General features: G+C 42.5%; 1 protein-coding gene across 1 annotated transcript; it reads right to left on the reverse strand.

Moving 5' to 3' along the window:
* Positions 1–1,130: 1,130 nt before the first annotated feature.
* Positions 1,131–16,823, reverse strand: gpr173 (G protein-coupled receptor 173). Its single transcript, XM_018753030.2, has 2 exons — positions 16,608–16,823; positions 1,131–2,955 (listed from the first exon to the last, which is right to left on the reverse strand). Exon 2 carries the CDS (start codon positions 2,734–2,736, stop codon positions 1,576–1,578), a length of 1,161 nt encoding a protein of 386 aa, XP_018608546.1. The 5' UTR covers positions 2,737–2,955; positions 16,608–16,823; the 3' UTR covers positions 1,131–1,575.
* Between the last annotated feature and the right edge of the window lie 4,566 nt (positions 16,824–21,389).

Below are 21,389 nucleotides of genomic sequence, written 5' to 3' on the forward strand. Positions count from 1 at the left end.
AGAGTTTCTCTTTATACTAATGGTTTCTGAATATTACTTTAATGGCTTTGTGAAACTACCCCCATATCTTTTTTCAAAGGCCAAAATATAATTAATATAGCTTGTGTGCATCAATGTGATCAGGTAATGCTTTCCGTAGTATTGTGTTACCTACAGCTGTTTTTAGGTAAAGAATAGCATTGACTGGTTTAGTATAAAATAGCAGTATCAGACACCTGTTCAGTACCTGATCGAGGCCAGCAACATTCAAACTTCATTTATGGTCAGTACTACGCCCAAGTCACAGATTTTCTAGTGACATTTCAGGCAATAATCGCTCAACTAGTATTATTTCATCTGAAAATTTATCCCAAAATAGGATAACCTACGACTTTCAGGAAGTGCCTTATGTTTCGAAAGCCTTTGCATACACTAACAATTGCACGGTATTTTACATTTCATTATTGTGAATTTCCATGTAAATTAGTGTACGTAACTTTTTAATCCAGCTTTTAAATGATCATGTGTGACAAAAACTCAAAAGCCTTTAAATTTGTCAAAACCAATCTATAAATAAGTTAATGATAAATAAATAACACCAATAATAATAAGTTATCATAGCCAACCAAGTAGGACCTGAAAGCCAGGAAAGGGAAGAAAGTGCCTGAATATACAATATAGCAACTCAGAGTTATACATAAAGATGTTCCACCGTGACTGCATTACTACTGCTTCTGACTGACACTGATGAGACAGGAGCTGCTCCTTCACCATGGATGTCTGCTGTGTATTGGACAGAGAGGGTGGAGAGCATCACTAAGGCTGTTAGCTCATGTCCCATCTGTACTTGAGCTGCAGGCTTCAGACCAAACACCTCTTGGTCACTTTATTCCAGCTGGCTCACACCTAGGCCTCACTCTACCTTGTAGAGTATTTTTAAGGGGTTGGGGGATGAGAGTACCCCATTGATTAGGAGTAAATCTGATTTTCAGTATTTAAAAAATAAATTTCACATTCATTTTACATCAAAGCTTAGATTACATATACATGCACCAAAACTGGTTCTTTAATTCAGTCATTTTGCAAAAATACTGCATGTTTTGTGTATGTTTTAGAATATTGTTTCAAATCTCAAATATAAAGCTGTACTTGAAAAGACCAAGAGATTTTACTTCAGAACACCTTTAAACAGTATTTGCGTTTCTGTTTAACCGCCTACTTTTTTTAATCCAGCCAAAAAGCTTAATTCAAAGTGGATAATGTAGCAATAATACATTTCTCAAAGACAATAACAGCCAAACAAAATTTGTCTTTGTGTGACACCTCAGGCCTTGCTGAAAATGACATATACGTCATGCTGGACTTTGGGTATAGAACATTTCATACAAACTGACCATGTTACTTTTAAAACAGGATATAAATAATGAGAATTTGCTTATCCTTTGATAGAGAGAAACAGGAATCATCAACATGATACAGACACCCTACATTCCTCCGTTTTCTATCTGCTCTCCACACCTATCCTTTCAAATGCAACAAAAGGTCTTTTATGGTTCCTCTTTTGCTCCCTCCAGCCCTCTCCCATTCCCTTTTCTCTCACATGACGCAATAAGGCTCACGGGGCAGTTGAGGTGTAGTCCTACAGCAGGGTGGCAGGTGAGCCAGCAGCCCCTTCTTTAGGTCCTTGTTGAGGAAGAAGCAGATGATGGGGTTGACCCCGGCCTGAGCAAAGCTCATCCAGACGGTTGTGGAGAGGTACCGGTGTGGGATGGTGCAGGCCTTCACAAATACACGCCAGTAGCAGGCCACAATGTAAGGTGACCAGAGCACCAGGAAAAACAAAGTGATCACATAGAACATCCTGCCAAGTCGCTTCTCTGCCTTGAACTCCTCCATGCCCAGCAGACGCCGGTTCTGGTTGTGCAGGTTCTGCCGGATACCCAGCAGAGTGGGTGGCATGGGACCCCGACCAAATCCTGCGATCCAATTTGCTGCTGCCTGACCGGTTGCCCCAGGACCGTGGAAAGTCCAGTTCTGGCTGATGGCTGGGACCATTTGCACAGGCTTCATCTTCCGGTGCTTGTACTCAAACAGGAGGAGCTTCATGTACACCACGTGTGTTGCAAGGATCAGTACAGCCAGCATCAGCATGAAGCCCAGGGTGTCATTGGCTTTAAAATAGCGGTGTTCAAAAATACACTGGTCTTCCTCGCGGATGAATTTGTAGGTGCCTACGTCAAAAACTGGTGGAAATGCCATAGCCACTGACAGGGTCCAGACCATACACACCACCGCCACACAAGTCCAAAAGGTCATGCGTTTGGAGTAGAACCGGTGGTGGGCAATGGCCATGTAGCGAGTGACACTTATGCAGAACAGCATAAAGGCAGCGTGGAAGCAGAAGAGCACAGCCATGAAGGCCACAACCTTGCAGCTCAGCACACTGTAGGTCCAAGCAGAGCCGTTCTTGATGGACACCAGGACAAAGGGGAAGCAGACTGCTGAGCGGATGGTGTCTGCCAAACAGAGATCCAGGAGGAAGTAATAGGGGGCTTTGTGCAAGGATCTGTCCCGCAGAACAAGCAGGGAGACCACAAGATTGCCCACTAGGCTGATGCATATGATCAGCCCAAGAAGGACAAGCTTGGCATAGGTGGACAAAGCTGATGATGTGTTCCCACCGGTCATACCTCCTGCTGCCATAGCCGCCGTTAGGGGGATACCGGGGCTGTCACTGCTCTCGTTCCCGTTGGCCATCCCTTCCACACTACTGTCCTTCTCCTGGTGGCCAGTGTTCCTCCTCCTTCTCCTCCTCCTCCCCCTCCCCCTCCTTCGGCTGCCCTCTTGTCCGTCCTCGTGGCTGCCTCTTTTCTGGTTCTCACAAGGAACGAGGGTGCCTCATTCTGCATCGCCCCATTTTTCATAGACTCCTTTGTTTTCTGGAGCCTCCTTCACTATGTCCACCTCTTCTGAGACCTAAAGACAGAATCAGATGGTCAGTCAATGCATGCATCTTCTTAAGCTTATGATCTGACACTGTGGAGCGTGCATGTCTCTTATAGAGGACAATTGCAACAGCTGCTTGTGGTCCAGAGACAGAATGTTAACTTCTCCTAAAAGAGGATGGAGTGCCCTAATGTTCCAAAAAATTGTTTGTACACTCCTATATCAGATGCAAAGTCATTTGAAATGCACAAGTCTGCTTACCTTGTCATGTCCATATAATATTAAGTTAAAGTCATAGAAAAACTAAACTCAAAAGCTGAAAATGTGAAATATTAATAATTAAATGAACATATGAATAGTAATTACCTGGTTTCAGATGTGAAAAAATTAAATGAGTCGTGCTGCACCATTGTATCTCAACTTGTCAGTAGCCTTTGCAGTAGAAGTACTGCTGCAACACTGTAACAGCACTTTCTTTAAGTAGATTTGAACTGGCAAGTTTCTTATAATAAATCTAAGCCATTTTCTACTTGCTGGACAGGATCAAGGGTGAACATATAATTCATTAACACAACTGCACTTGAATGAAATGACAGCACCTTCACAAATCTCTTCCTTAATAAATCAACAGACTAGTGTTTTTGAATCTATTCCTGCAAGGCAAATGTAACTAAAAATGATTTAATGTTTCTGTCTAAACAAAACAATCATTTTCCTTCATAAACAGTCAGTTTCTAATTTTTGTTGCAGCGCTACAAAAAAAAAAAAAAAAAATGAAGCAATCAGACAAAAATGCGCCGTTAATTTTTTGTAATTTTGTGAGAAAGAAGTCTTAAGCGCAGTTCCTTCAACTTGTCTCTTGTACAATTCACAGATAAACCCTAAATAAATTGGGGGAGATTTTCCATTAAGCCCATTCATAAAAGAAATCCATGTAAGCTTAGTTTATTATGTGAACACTAGTGTAAAAATGGCTACTTTCTTTTTTCCCCATTTTTATTTTAAATATGAAAACATGGATAAAATGTAGTTGTTACAAACATATGGATGTTTCACACTACGGTTCAGCATTCATGTTGATGTTATTAATCATTAGACACTGCTTTAAATACACATCTCGGCAATGCCCGCTCGCACACAATCATGTCATCCTGAGCTCAAAGCTCTTGTCTTCGCTAACTATGCCAGGTGTCCAGGACGAATGAGGCATCCTGTTCCTTCTAAGCACCGTGCTACTACGTACAACTGTGGAAAAGTCTCAGAATGATGATGTGCATCGCAAGGGTTGAAAGTAGTCATATGTGGTAGAAGAGATACCATTGTGTAACTCAATGTGTGTTTAAGCATTTGTGGTGTGTTCTACACAGAGGGCATTCCAAATTTGCTTGCTTAGTGGTGCACCGCCTTCTATGGAACGGACATGTAACCTGTCAGGTGTATCGGGCCTATAAACAAAGATGCCACTATGCAACTGCAAAGCCCAATAACATTGTATAACACCATAAACAGTAAGACCTTGAGTAGTCCAACAGTCAACCTTTGTTAAGAAAGAAAGCATGAACCCGAATGGTGCAAACTAACCAATCAGGCAATACTCAGTAGTATATAACTCCTTTTAGTTAAGAGCAGCCTTCGAGAACTGCTTCCTGATGCATCGTCATTGAAGTACCCATACGAACATGGCTGGCCATATGAATCGGTTCTACATCTGGTCTCCATCTCACTTCTTCCACAACCGCTGCTGCCCCAACAACCTGGCATAGTCGCAGGACACCAGTGTCACTAAGCACAGGCGCATTCTTGTTTGGATTCTTCTCTTTTCATGAATGAGTACTTGGGTGATGTTGCGTACTGATTAAAAAAAAATATATATATATATACACACATGTATACATATAGACATATATATCGCTCAGATTTGTACAAAATCTCAATTCTCCTTGCTATGCAGACCATTTTCTGGGAGATCTGGATTAATATCCAGCAAGCCATGTGGTGTGTGTTCAGCTTCCAAGTTCCCTACAAGGAGTCATTGCCACAACGAAGATAGTGTTGTACTGTTTGCATGTAAACTCCCTGCTGTTCTCAACCACTGCGCACTGTGCTTTACCATGGATTTATGTGCATAGCAGGAGAAACTCAATCACATCTTGTCGTGTGCCCACTGGACACTCCTCTGTCTATACATCATCATACAACCGAAACAAGGCTCGCCTGATTTTATTCCAGACAGCTTTCACACCAGTGTACACCCCCCCTCAAAATAAATGCGCCACAAATAAATCAATTATCTTCATTAAGGAAAAAAAAATACACATAATCATTTGCTGTACCATGCTGAGGATATATTCCCCTTCCCCCTTCCACACAAATCAGATCAGCTGTTTTCTCCACATGCTATATGGCTTGCCAGGCCCCAGCCTGCCACAGTAATTACCTCGCCTGTTGCTAGGCTACAACACCTTACATCCCTTTTTTGTGTGTATGAGTGTGGGTGTCAGTGTGCATGCAAGTGTGTACATGAGCACAAAGCAGCAGCAGGGAAGGGGGCTCGAGAGATGGGGGAGGGTAGAGAAATCACTGCTGAAGTGACAGTAAGTTGGGTGGGGGGGTGTGTGCGCTGGCTAAAACCATCTTCTGCAATGGAGCGCTCTGGCTCGAACGCTGTTAAACAAAGGCAGTGCAGTGTGGGGAGAAAGAGTGATATCTCTGGGCTTCTGAGCCTGCAGGGTCACTGGCTCCTATCCAAGGGATGTCTATGCGCAACAGAGGCGGTGTGGGGGTGGAATGGATACACTATATTTTCCATTCCGATGGAGCGAGGCACTTCCCATTTGATTATCTATAGCAAAAGGCCTAGCTGAGTCTGTTCCAGGATTAAAAGGGAAGGCACTGGCGATGGTGATGGGCTATCAGAGCCGACAGGAGAGGGAGAACAGCAAAGACATATTGTTTCATAGCTGGCATACTAATGTATTTCTGTCACAGTAATTACAGCAGCCTGTTGCTAAGATACAGAGACCTTCTGCCTTGTGCTGTGTTTGTGTCTTTCTGAGTGTGTGCAGTAGACTGAGAGTGAAAGAAACACATTTGGGATGTAATCAGCAAGTATAAAACAAAAACTGAGAAAATAATAATGCTAAATTTAAAGAAACAAAAAATTAGCGGAATGTTCGATACATCATATATACCAACGGTTTTTTGGGAATGGATTTTTTTTCAGATTTTTTTGGATTTTCAGATCAAAATTTTACTGTATACGTCGGTAGAAGAGACCATTTTAAGGAGCGGGAGCCAAACACAAGTTGAAATCATTATTATGTCTGAAAAGTATTAGCACTGTATTACAGTGCAGTTAGTGAGCTTTATGCCCTACAGGGTTCATCACCCCAGTGCCATGTACCCCATACGGAACCCATGGGTGGAACAGAGCAGAATCTGACATTTCTGCACTCATCAAGATGTCAGTAGTGGCCAGGGTGTGAGCTCTACAGGCCAAGCACGTTCCAACTAAGCAAGACTAGGAAATTCCTGAAGGCAAACATGTTAAACAGAAAACGCTGCAGTTGAGATGTTTCACCGAAACACTGAAAAAAAAAATCATCATTGTAAGCTCAGCACTCAGTATGACTTGGTAAGAGCTGTACAATTCAAATAACGATGTTACCAAGTGTCTGCTGTTAAAAAAAAAAAAAAAAAAAAACAGAAAAAATAAATTTGCAGGTAATATTTATGAAAATAACTGGTACAGTAGGGTCACTTGATAGTAATAATCATTATGCTTTTAAATTTTGAGCAAAACCTGCAGCATGGCTCTAACATGAAAGAGTAGCATATTAAATGAATAGTACCTAAAGAGAAATACTAAATCCGAAATTAAAAAAACCAAGTTTTATTCAGACCTCCATTGTTAGCTTTGGATTACTCACACGCTGTCTGAAACTGTTTGTCCCGAGGCGAACCTGAGCCTAACCCGGCAACACAGGGTGCAGGGTTTCAGGGGAAGGGGACACACATAGGACAGGACGCCAGTCCGCCGCAAGGCACCCCAAGCAGGACTCGAACCCCGGACCCACCAGAGAGCATGACCCAGTTAAGCCCGCTGCACCACCATGCCCCCCATCTTTGGATTAGTCAGTCTGAAAACTAACAAAAAAAAAACACAACAGTAAAATTTACGTAACTTGGGCAGAACGCAGCAAACACACAAACGTCTTTACAGACATGATGGCCACTGCAATGTCTTGCATTTTTGAAATCGTGTGAAATATAGCAATACTGCAGTAATTAATTCCAAAAGTCAAATGATTAATGTTAGAATTTGCTGTTTTTTCACCTTGCGCCACTTACTTATTACTATTACATAGAACTTGTGCTCCCTCACGCAGCAGCACTATCAGTGTTTTACACGCATGCTGTATCGGGTAAGTAAACACAAAACAGCATTGAAGAAACACACGATAGCGATCAATGCACCATGAATGAATCGTCAATAGTCAAAGACAGTAGTGGCCACTTTGCGTACTGCTGGGACTGCCGAGAATGATGGAAATGATGGAAACGATCAGACTGCTAGTCAGTGCAATCTGCAGTCATGTGCTTGTGTTTTGACTCTTACTTTGCATAGGACATTGGACAGTGGACATTCTGTAGACATAACCAGCTTTGTTCGCATCTCTGAAAACCTGTAAGCTCAAAGTTTCTCGAGGACTTACTATATATAGTATACCGGCTAAGTTTATTTGCAATACTTTAAAAAAGTCTTTGGACAATGATTTTTCTGTAACTGAAAAAGTGTTCTGAATGTTGCTACTGTATGTTCATTATGTAAGGAAATTCCGCATCAGTATTCCACAGCAACGCATTTTAGTACCAAGACTGTGAGTTTATCAGTACCCTGTAAATAGCTGAATCATAGTAGCACAGACAGCCAGACATGTCTAGTTCGAAAGCTAGACACACTCACTTTTCCTTTACCCTGTAGCAATAAAGCAGTGAAATACACTCTTGAAAATCAGTTTTACATCTTGCTTTTGTTACTGTAGAACAAGAAAAACTGTCCGTCCTCCCATATGGTTGCTAGAATGATAATCGCAAACTAATGTAAAACACAATATGAAAAAAATCCAGAGTATGTTTAATGTCAGAGTTCTTTCCTTACATCCGTATGAACAAATTTAATTTACACACACACACACACACACACACACACACACACACACACACACACACTGTCTGAACCACTTGTCCTATAGGGGGTCATGGGGAGCTGGAGCCTAACCCAGCAACACAGGGCATGGGGCTGGAGGGGGAGGGGATACACCCAGGACAGGACACCAGTCCATTGCAAGGCACCCCAAGCAGGACTTGAACCCCGGATCCACTGGAGCGGAAGACCTGGTCCAACCCACTGCACCACCGCATTCCCCCCAATTTAGTTTGTAACCTATGTATTAGTAAAAAATGTACAAGTATTTTAAAACCCATTTGAAAACTTACAGTGCTGCTTTGAAAGTACGTGCACCCTATAGAGATGGTCATTATTCTTGTATGGAAATATTAAAATAAATTTATAAAATCTAAATGTTATATCAAGGGGGGTGCGGTGGCGCAATAGGTTAGACCGGGTCCTGCTCTCCGGTGGGTCTGGGGCTCAAGTCTCGCTTGGGGTGCCTTGTGACGGACTGGCGTCCCGTCTTGGGTGTGTTCCCTCCCCCTCCGGCCTTACGCCCTGTGTTGCCGGGTTAGGCTCCAGCTCCCCGCGACTCTGTACAGGACAAGCAGTTCAGATAATGTGTGTGTAAATGTTAAATCTTCAGCTTAAAAAAATTAACAAATGATTTACATATGTGATTCTATTTACCTACTTGATTTAACCAACGCAACTTAGGGTTCACTTATTTTTGCACCTACACGACTTCCGTTTTCCTACTACACACAATTTCCTTTAAACCAAAATTTGGAATTGATCATTACACACCTGTTATGTCAGATGAGAAAATGTGCTTCTCATTAAACGACCATTTTGTGGTAAAACTAAGGGACACAAGAGGTTCACAAACTTTCAAGCAACACTATAAAATACTGTACCAACAAATCTTGAGAAGAACCACTGATATACCATGACTCAAAACATTCATAAATATGTACATCACTGCAATTAATTTATGAACACTTGCAGTTATTTAAAAATTCACAGACAGTGTTCAAATTATGCTGTAGATGCATGAGCGTTGGCAACCCTGCTGTTTACTATTGGATTTCAGGTTTCCAGTTCCAGCATGATGGTGGAAGCCATTCCAGCGATGGGTTATTTTTACTTTCTCACCTGGAAATCACTGAGGCAACACATTCTTGTCACTGAGGAACACTTATCTGAAACACTGAATTTTTCACTGTCTAACAGAACTGATCCACAGCAGATTCAACATACTATGAGCCATTTCTCTTATTTTCCCTGTATCCTACATATGCGTCAGTGTGTTGACCCCATGCTCTCTGGTAACTCAGTGGTTATTATCCAATATTTTTCTCAAAATGACATAACTGCTTCATTGTCACCATAATAAGCAAAAATATGAGGCCAGTGAACATTTCAAAATCTGTTCATTGTAATGGGTGTCTGGTGGCGTTGTGGTCGGAGTGGCTGCTTTTGGCTCCGGAGGTTGTTGGTTTGGTCCTTGCCTCCAGCTGTAGTGCCCTTGAGCAAGGTGCTTTCCCTGTAATTGCTCTAGTTCCTTGTGCTCAGGTAACTAGTTGTGGCCCTGCAATGGACTAGTGTCCTGTCCAGGGTGTGCCTCAGCCTTGTGCCTAGTGTCTCCGGGATAGGCTCTGGCTTGCTGCAACCCCACTTGGGACAAACGGTTATTGAAATTGGTCGGTTGTTCATCATAACTTTACATAAATGGAATGTTCATTGAGACAATAACTATTTGTCATTTGGATTCTTCAAAGGTTTCCTAGCATTCATTAACTGGGTAAGATTTACCGTTGAAAGCATTGCAGCGGGATCGTAATGAAAGTAAGTTAAGTTACAGTTAAAATGGGGACGATATTTAGGGATAAAACATTATTGGCAATAATTATGTCTAAAACTTCTGCAGAATGTTTAAAGCAGTAATAAGGATAATAAAATGGAATTTAAGATAAATAACCATCCACATTTTTTTAAACAACTCTGCACTTTGTCAAGTGAAATGTCTTATGCTCTATCACTATATATCCATTGTATCATTGTATTTTTATGGTGTTCTTTGGACATCACATATGCTGATTAGTTGCAGAAACTAGCTGTTCCACTGATTTATATCTGACGGCAGTATGACTTGACATGAAACTCTCCTGCAGATCTGTCTCTGGCAGAACATTGTGTCCTTACATCATTTATGTTCTGCACCGATGACTTGCCAGCTCAAGTTAGAAAGTCACATAAGGTTTGAATTTCAAGGAGAAATTCAGGAACAACAATTTTTTTAACTTTCATTTTTGCTCTAAGTCACCACGTAATGTGTGTTCATGTAAACATTCACGATATTCAATGACCTCCTTGAAAATACTGCAGCGAGATTACAACACAGAGAATAATTTAACCGATATGAAAATTCACAAGGGATATGCAGTGAACTCTCACTGTGTCACGTTAAGAGTGACGGAGAGAAGTAAAGTTGACAAGACCGTAAATAATATCCATCCCTCCATTTCCATTAACCTATTGCCCACTTTAAGGGGGGTGAGGTGGTGCAGTAGGTTGGACCGGGCCCTGCTCTCTGGTGGGTCTGGGGTTCAAGTCCTGCTTGGGGTGCCTTGTGACAGACTGGCATCCTGTCCTGGGTGTATCCCCCCCTCCCCCTCTAGCCTTGCGCCCTGTGTTCCCGGGTTAGGCTCTGGCTCCCCGCGACCCTGTATAGGACAAGCGGTTCAGACAGTGTCCACTTCAGGATTGCAGTGGCCTTGTTCTGTCCTGGAAGCAGAGGGCATGAGACAATGTTGCTGGTCTATTGCTGGTGATCACACATACACCCATTCACTCGCTCACAAATGTGGATATCACGAGAAACTCAGATTCACCTGTAACATATCTTTGGTATGTGAGAGGAAACCAGAGCACCCAAAGGCCATGCCAACATGGGAAGAAAATGCAAACTCTGCAGACACACCCAAATTTGAACCCATAGCAAAAGGAGCTGTGAGATTCCAACTCTTCCTGCTGTACTACCAGGCCACCCAACTACGTAAATACAAATGTAAAACCTTTCCTGCTTGTTAGTTTTAATGCAACTATTAGACAGCTACATATTTACATTTACATTTATTTATTTAGCAGATGCTTTTCTCCAAACAACTTCCAATGAACTCTATGTAGTGTTACCAGCCCACACACCTTATTTACCAAGATGCCTTACACTACTAGATACATTACTTACAATGGGTTACTCATCCACACATCAGTGGAACACACTCTCTCTGTGACACTCACACTTTCTGTATTACCACCTAGATATATAAATTCATTCTCTACTTAACATGAATTTTAATGACTTGTTGATTACTTAGAGCTGCCACCTTTATTCTTCTTGGGCAAATCATTATATGAATATCATTATATTATGAAGAACAACTATTTTGTGAATGAGGACTAGAGATAGTGATGCGTTTTGGTATTACATTTAAAATTTTAAACTTTAAAAGTTAGAATATGGCCTAGTGAATAAATTACATGTATTAATCTAACTAAATATTCATATTTATACACGTTTTCCATATGTCAACAACGCGCTGAGTTCATCAGATACGCAGGTCTGTTAATTATTTGCCTGTTTCAGGAAGCTGATCAATGAAGAGAAAAATGAGCTGTAAATATTTACTAGCAGCAAACTAAGCAGCATCAATACTGGTGGACAGGCTCAACGAGTTCTGTCAGTCTTGTTGTATGACCTTCTTTGTCATCAAATTCATTAAGATATATTTGTGCAAAAACTTCTTCCAGAAATCTTGCAGAGCCTAGAGAAATATTAATAACATTATTCTAACCTCATTATTAACCATGTATTACTCTTATGCAGAACATTTTCCTTATCAAAGCAGGTGCAAGTCTCATGACAATTTTTTGCTGCGCAGAAATGGGAGCGCGACACATTTTAACCACTTCTTTTCTGGCTGTTCAAGGAATGTATGCATGCAGTGGAAATATTTTAATTGAATCTGAAAGTGAAAAACGGAAATGCAACAGTCCTTAACATGGGCAGTTTATCAATGGTAAGACTGAAGGACTGGACTGTGTTTATGATATTAGAAAAGAAGAACTGGAAAATAAGTTTTCAGAGCATAACACTGTATTTCATGTAAATATGAACTAAGAGGATACACAAACTGTTTGTGTGTTGGTCCACTGGGACTAGTTATGAGTTTAATTGGCCTGTATGGCTAGAGACATTTTGCCCTACATTTGATGCAGTTAAAGACAAAATAAAGTTTGCATAACAGGAGAAAAGAGTCTGTATACCAGATGGAGTGGCACAAATTTTTGAAGGTTGGGTAAGGTAACATCTGTACATTGACTGTCCACATAATGGGAGAAGGGTCTCTACACCTCACACAATCATCAAACACTGTAAACCAGTAAGCCCCTTACAGCTGAAATATAATATTTAAAAAGATACAATTTAATGAAGCATACATACTAATTTTATATGTTTCATCTTATCACATGCTGTGAATGTATTGTGGTCAATGATCCTATTTATAGAATATAATGTTGCTTGCCTTTAAGTGTAGGTGCGTAAGGATGAGAAGAGCCAACAAGACAAAAAAACTGATGTTGCTTTCGAAAACATACTGTGGCGCGCAACACTGTGGGTTCAGACGGGGCAAAGAAAGACGCACAGGCAGCGTTCATTATGAATGTTTATTAGAACATCGGCACACAGGGAAATAATGCTCTTGGTCCAAGGACCCCTTTCCTCAGGGACCTTTACCTCAAGCCAGCCTTCCCAGCCTGCTTAGCACCGCCCAGGCTTTCTCTCTTTCCCACTGTCAAACACGGTCAACCCTCTATATTCCCCATAAGTCCCCCCAGCGGTTGAACACACTTCTAATTTACCCATAATTCAGCTATTTACAATAAATGCATTTTTCCGCTCAAACTCATGGTAATGCGGGCCGTTACAATATGACAAAAAATTACCTTTTTGAAAACTGATGTGTATAAAGGAAAGCAACACAGGCTGCAACCACCTTGCAGGACATGAAAGAATTCATAAATCTCAAATGTTCCACAGGTTCAAAAATAAATAAAAAATGAGTGAAAACTAATTAAATGCACTAGAAGCTAGCTAACAGGATCTTGGACATTAACTACAAACTACAAGTTTCAAGAATTTGTATACAATATATTTTAACTCTTGAGAGAATCTGTTGACATCGCAAACATTAGTGCAAGAATTTCCACAAACCTCAAAATCCATAAAATGTCAAAGGAAATTAACTATTATGGCCAGATGTTTTGAAAGCTATTCTCTTGACGTTTGACAATTGCAATAAAACATTTTTATCGCAGATTAACTATTCTCGCTTTTCAGACAACTGAACCAATCCACTCTTTTTCATGTGTACAGCTGTCAGAAGAACATTGATAAATTCTTTCAGTGTTGGTTTGATAGTTAAGCTCACTAACTGCTGGTATGCCAACCTAAACCTCCTTTGTCTTATTTGCTCAGTTACAGCAGAAGCACTTTGAATGACTGAATTATATAACAGTGTAAGCAACTGCAGCTCATTTACATGCATACAGTTGGCTAGAACAGCAAAGAAGCGCATCTTCTTAATCTGTTAATAATCAGTTTAAACTTTTTTTTTTCAGTCTATTAATCATTGTCATTAACTGCATGTCCAAGGCTGGGTCGCGGTTATCCAGAGCCTATTCTGCAAACACAGGGCTATTGGCTGGATGGGGCACACCCTGGATGGGATGCCAGTCCATCACAGGGTTTATCTAGCACTTCCTTAAATTTTCTACAGTTACAATATAGTGTTTCACTAAATTCCTGCTTGTCAAAAAAGACTCCAACAGAAAAATTCCAAGAAAACTATGCAGCATAATGAACAAAAACATAAACATTAAACACACACACACACACACATACATTTTCTGAACCGCGTGTCCCATACGGGGAACCGGAGTCTACCCGGCAACACAGGGCGCAAGGCTCGAGGGGGAGGGGACACACCCAGGGCGGGACGCCAGCCCATCGCAAGGCACCCCAAGCGGGACTCGAACCCCAGACCCGCCAGAGAGCAGGACCCGGTCCAACCCACTGCGCCACCACGCCCCCCTCTAAACATTAAACATTTAAATGAAATATTCTTCAGTTTATTTCAACAGTTCCATAGCTGGCACACTGATTTTATTAAAGACAATGCAGGTCACCTTTTACATCTACAACCACATATAAGAAGTTTAACTGCACACATCTCAGAGAGCAGAATATGTGAGTCCCGAAGGTCAATTATAATCCTGAGAGACATCTATCTCTTCAGACAACACTAATGCACTAACTGAGCATCTCTGACATAAATGTCAATTCTGTACCACAAGGTAAAAATCCTGTCACCACTGATGTGGACTTGTGAACTTAAAGCTGCTCTGATTTAAAGCCCAAAACGAATCTATGGATAGCTCTGCGGTGTGCTGATATTTTATGAACTTCAGCAATAAATTACACAGGCTATTATTTGGATAGGGGTGCGGTGGCGCGGTGGGTTGGACCGCAGTCCTGCTGTCCGGTGGGTCTGGGGTTCGAGTCCCGCTTGGGGTGCCTTGCGACGGACTGGCATCCCGTCCTGGGTGTGTCCCCTCCGGCCTTACGCCCTGTGTTGCCGGGTTAGGCTCCGGTTCCCCGTGACCCCGTATGGGACAAGCGGTTCTGAAAATGTGTGTGTGTGTGTGTGTGTGTATTATTTGGATAGTAAATAACTTTACTGGATGAATAGCCAAATAGCTTTGATCCCACAGAAATGGCTATTTTAATTCTGAAGAAAGGCTACATCCTGTACAACAATTAATTATTTTGCAGTGCAGTTAACATGTTCATCATAAATGAGTGAGAATTCTACTAATTAATCTCTCCGGTGATTACAGTGCAGCAGTTCGGCAATTCTGGTCTCCTGCTTAAGGGTACCACAGCTCCCGAGCCGACTGGTCGAAGAGGACGCCAAGGATACTGTAGAATAGCAAACTCTGCTTTCTTTGTTTACTCTACATAGTGCCCTGTAGCTGGACATGCAAACACAAAGGCTGAGATGAAATGGCAAAGAAACTTGCAGCCTGATGCACTTCATTTGATTACAGAAGGTCAGGTCGACAGCAGAACGCTGATTTGGATGGACAAAGGCACAGTACCTTCAACGGTAACGTGAGGCAGCTGCAGGTAAGCCAAAGAAACAGACAATGAAGGGGCAGTGAGTGCTGCTTTCAGAAGAAAGAGTTCCCTCATTTGAAACAGAATAGGCTGGTCAGCTCAGCTCAGCTGTACATAAGTAAACCAGAAGAAGAAAGAGCCAAAGCATCGCTGCTACGCATACTTGACAAACGACATTCAATATGATGTGCACTAAATCACGAATTTACCATATTAAAGCTCCGATGTGTGCATCACAAGGTAGGATGAACAAACTAGAAGCGGTACAGAAAGATCATGTTGGGTTAGATGCACCAAGGTTATGAATATGTATGGGGGAACAACGAGATTCCTACAGTTTTCTGCAACACCCACACCTTTCTGGCAGATCGCTGTGGCTCTGACAGTGAGACGGAGCCCTGGTCTATGTTGTCACAGGTAGGCCGCAGGCAGCCATCCTCGAACCAGGCTCTTCTCGCCAACACCGAGGGGCTGTGGGTCATGAAAGGAAGGGCGGAGGGTTGGGTGGGGGTGGCTTGTGGTTAAGAACTGGGTAGCAACAGCAGTGGAGTATCGCTGCCATGGATTCCACGGGAGGGGGGGGTGCAGAAGAGAATTCGTAAGCATAAGGGAATTCATAGTCATTCCGACCTCATCTACAAGAACCGCTGTCATCGATAATGACACGTCGGGGATATCAAATAAACACAGAGCGGAAGCAAAGGATACGTCATTCGGTCTCTTTAGGGCGCAGGGCCCGAGCTCACGATGAGCAGAGGTGAGGTTTGGGTGGCAGGTCCTCAGAAAGAAGCGGATGTGTGAGGGGCCGGAGGTGAAGTACCTGTGTGTGAGCTGTGTGTGAGCTGTGTGTGAGCACCACCGTGAAACACCTTTCAGCTACAGCCCGCCGCACAGGACCAAGATACAGGGGCTGGAAAAGCCTGCAGTTAACCCCTTGCAGCCCCCTCACGACACACACACACACACAGCATATGTGTGTGTGTGTGTGTGTGTGTGTGTGTGTGTGTGTGTTTATGTGTCCGAGCAGTCAGTTGTCAGCCAGGCCTGCTGAGCCCCTCAGTTGTGTTGCGCAAGACTTTTTTTCCTCCAAAAACATAATACCATTTTCCCACACATCTCAGACCAGCACAGCCATTTAAGACACCATGGAATGGCATCTAATTACTACTCTATTACTACTACTACTACTAATACTAATAATAATAATACTAATAATAATAATAATAATAATAATAATAATAATAATAATAAAAATAAATGTCTCACCTGTTTTTGTCTTGTGCTTCTCTCGATATAAACAAAGGCTGCGAAATTACTTCCAGGCCAGTTTTTTTTTGGTAGCTTGTTGTTAAAAAATTTGAAGGTAGTAAAAACAATGACATATATTATTCTTTCGACCCGTGAGCTAAGATTATACATCCGGATAGAAAAATATATATAGGGTGCAGCATGACGTCCCAGTAAAAAAATTAAATGACGGGGTGGGGGGGGGGGAGGGGGGCAAACAGACTATATAAATATATATGATAAGGGAAGGCAAGTCTGCAAAAAAGAAAAATAGAGCAAAGCCAGAGAAAGAAAAAAAATGCAAGAAGAATTTATTCTGCTGTGACTTCTCCCAACATCACAACATCATCTCCGGACGCTTCGATGGAAGGGCATCTTGGAGAAACACGAGTCTTGAGGCAGCGAAAGGATCGTTTCCTCTTTTTTCGTGTGCATGTCATGTCTTCGGGTTTTCCATGCAGCTCGCCAGGCTCACCGAGAGACCCCCATGGCACACGGCGCCGGCGGAGCAGCGGCACACGAGCGAACGCACAAACGCGCGAGCCGAGCGCGCTCACGGCTCCCTACGCTATTTCATATTTCGGCACGAGCCATTCAGAGGCAGCTGTTCCGAAGCACGGGCTCCGTCCCAATGCGAACGATAAAAACGAAACGACTAGCAGTCCGCAGCGGCAGGCGGATCGGCGGATGCTGCTCCGCGGACGCAGAATTTCTTCTCCGGTTCTTCCGTACAGCCTTAAAGGAATGGTGGAGCCATGGAGAAATCCACATTTGACTTGTCCCCAGCAAGGTGGACCGTCGCCCACTCGCGCGGTTCCTACATCTTCATCTGACTCGTCCAGTGGCGTTCGTAACGCGCCAGCGCGCGCGGGGCTGCACACACGCCACGTCTCGTGCCGAGATTTGATACGTACTGGAGATATCAATGTATAGTGTGTGTGTGTACGTATGTATGTGGATAATGGGAATACACAGCGCCCTAGTCTAGTATACTATTTCGTGTAAAAACCTTTCGCCCAGTCAGTGCTGTGCACAAAAAAACAAGAAAAAATAAATAAATAAAAAACGCACATTCACAGCTTTGTTGTAAGATGAATACTAGTAGGACGTTGCATGCCAGCGTTCGCCGGAATACAGTTCCGATGATCCCAATAATAATGGCAGACCAAGGAGGAGAGAAGCAGAAGGTGATGCGAAGAAAGAAAGAGCTCGGTGTGTGGCGCCGTATGGAAGAAAGCTTCTCCTGCTGTTGTCGTCGGCTCCGCTCGAAAAGCGGCAGGCCCAGTCCTTCCTGGCCCGGCTCGGCTCGGCTCGGCTCTTCCCGGAGCAGGACAGCGTGTCCCCAAGACGGGCTTCACTGCCACAATGGAGACATCTACAACGTACGCTCTGCTCCAATCGGGTTCTTGTCTCTGCACGCCAGTCTGTGAACCACACTGAGGAGACTTTGAGAAGTTGATCATCATGTTCTGAAATTTAGTTTTATAATCACAACTGTATTGACAGGCTGAATATTGTTTTTCTTTATTAGGCTGACACCTTTGCCCAAGGCAACTTACAGGTATAAATATTAATCAAGTGTACCATGATTTAGCCCCGTACACAACAGGGCATTCTTACCGTATTAATTAAGGGTAAGAACCTTGACCAAGAGTAGTACATCAGGAGTGGGATTTCAAACACAGGACCTTGATGCGCTTGATATAACAGGAGTCCTAACCAAGACACTACCTGCTTACACTGACATGTATGCTTTTAGCAGATGCTTTCCCCAGAACGAGGTACGACTCAGAGTAAACAGACGTGCACTCGGCAACAGATGAAGAGCTTCAGATACAGACATTTGAGTATTAAAGCACAGGTTGTTTGTGTGATACCACCATGTTCCTAGCACAATGTATTCCAAAAGCTACCCATAGAAGTGACATAGGAACAGCACAGTAGGTAAGACTAACAGATGGGTAGGATTACCTTATGATGCTGTCAGGAGTTCGGGAGGGAAATGTGCCCGAAAGAGAGGGGGTTTTTCGACAATTCTTAAATGCTTGAATGGATTCAGTGCTTCCAAGGCACAGCTTTGCCTAATTTTACAAAGATTTAATTAATTTAATGCAAAATTTACAAATATCCTGTGCAGCTGATGTTTCATTCAAACTGATCACGCTGACCACTAAAAAAATTTTAATAAAACCAGCATAATCATACCTCTAAGGAATGCTTCCCAATTTGTTAAGTTTTATGGATGAACTTTAACCTTTATCTAAAATACTGAAAATGATCATTCAATTGTTGCTGTGGTGACAAGGAAAATTTCTGTTTTCTGACGTTTTGTTGGAGATGTTTGATATTCAAGACTAACATTATTAGACAGTACACTCGTAACTTTTTCATTTGCCATTAACATTTGCGTTTTACTTTCATTACAGTTATTTCAGTGTACACAAATGCAGAATAAAACAACTGTGAAATAACAGTGAACAACAAGCATACATCTTTACTAAAATATCTTCATATTCTACATCATATTTTATATATATTAACCTGGCTGCAGAATTCAACACTGTCAACAACCAGATTCTACTCTCTTCTCTTAGTCAGCTTGGGATCAAAGGAATGGCACTAAAATGATTTGAGTCCAACCTATCTGACAGATCCTATCAAGTGGTCTGGCGGGACTTCTGTTCTTCTCCTCTTCCTCTCTCAACTGGTGTCCCTCAGGGCTCAGTACTGGGTCTTTTTAGCTCCTTTTCTCAGTCTAGACCTCCTCCTTCGGCCCTGTCATCACCTCCCATAGATTCAAATACCACTACTACACTGATGACACCCAGCTCTTCTTCTCCTTTCCACCTGGAGCATCAGACATTTCCATGCCCATCGCTGCCTGCCTGTCAGACATTTCTGCATGGATGTCTGATTACCACCTACAACTCAACCACTCCAAAACAGAGATCCTACACCTCTCAGTTGGGCCTGTCTTCTTGTCATGATCTCTGGATCAAACTGGACAACTCACTCATTTTGCCTACCTCCTCGGCTCAGAGTCTGGGAGTGATGATTGACTCAAGTTTATCTTTCTCTCAGCACATCGAAGCCACAACCCGGACCTGTAGATACGTCCTGCATAACATCCACAGGATCCGTCCTTCCCTCACAACAGACTCTGCACAACTACTTGTCCAGGGCATGGTGACATCCTGTCTGGACTACTGCAAGTCTCTCCTCTCTGGCCTTCCTGCTACTGCCATCAAAGGTCTACAGCTAATACAGAATGCTGCTGCATGAGTTGTGTTTGACTTGCCGAAGCGTTCTCATGTATCTTCTCTACTCCTTTCTCTGCATTGGCTTCCTATAGCTGCCTGGATCAAGTTTAAGACCCTGGCTATTGCCTACAAATGCATCAATAGAACTGCTCCTAGCTATTTACAAGACTCAATCAACCCCAACCAGACTGCCACGCTCTTCTACATCTGCCCGCTTTGTGGTCCCACGCACGAAAGGTAAAGCACAGAGATTCTCAGTTCTGGCTTCGTTGTGGTGGAGCGACCTCCCCCTCTCACTCAGCTGTTGAATCTTTGTCCACATTTAAAAAGGGTCTTAAAACTCACCTCTTCTACACTCACTTCACCCATGAGCTCTTAAGTTCATGTAAGGTATAAATGTTCATGCACTATAACTTTAAGATCATGCTCGGATGAATCCTTTATGCAGCTCCTCCTGTAATTTAATGTAAATGTTTATATGTATCTCAAAAAAAAATACTAGGAAGGTGATCAGGAATCATCGATATTCTGATAAAGTTTTATGCAGCTACTTGTGTGATGAACATCGGGCGCATATGGTGAAAGAAACAAACTAACTGTACTTAGGAATCACACGTCTGCAACTATGTCTCTCTTTCTCCTAATGCAATGCACACACTGTATTTTCTATGAGATGTATGTTGCTTTGGACAAAGCGTCTGCTAAATGAAAAAATGTAAATATATTGTACACCAAGAACAGGAACCAACTCTCCATCATCAACAACCGCTTATCCTGAGCAGGTTTGCTGCAGCCTAACCCAGCAACACAGGGCGCAAGGCCAAAGGGGGAGGGGGACACACCCAGGACAGAATGCCAGTCCATTGCAAGGCACCCCAAGCAGGGCTTGAACCCAACACTCACCACACCATCACAGAGAGCCAACTAGTTACAATGAAATCTTGAAATTAAATCAAAATAAAATCAGTTCTTTGCCCTACTAACACCCAGTGGAACACAGTGAGTCTGCAAACACTTTCAAGTAAACTCCTTTATGACTCTCTTAATAGCAGTACATTGAAATTTCATGACTGCAAATGCCAGTGTTCCGCAGTGGAGTACCAGGTTTTTTGGGGTTGATGCTGGCTTCACCAAGGCTGAAGTTTGCAGAAGAATGATAGTACAGATTTTTTTAAATGACACCATCCTTTGTTTTTCTTCTCTTTCTTGTTTCTTAGAAGTTATATAAAGGTCATATATAAAATTGTTATTGAGAAACAACTTTCAGTATGACGTATGCTAAATATATTTACCATAGTGAAATTCTGATGTGTGTATCATTAGGCTATGCATCTATAAATTGCCATGTACCCTAAAGTGGGTACTCAAGTTTGAGTCCCTGGCATCTGTTTTCAGCAGGCTGAGGGAACACACATTGGATCATGCTCCCATGGGTGGGTGAGATGCCTTGGGTGCCAGGCACCTAACAGGGCTGTGGGTGGAACCGGGCGAATAGCAGACT

This window comes from Scleropages formosus, chromosome 1 (assembly GCF_900964775.1).
Source record: "Scleropages formosus chromosome 1, fSclFor1.1, whole genome shotgun sequence".
Lineage (NCBI taxonomy): Eukaryota > Metazoa > Chordata > Actinopteri > Osteoglossiformes > Osteoglossidae > Scleropages > Scleropages formosus.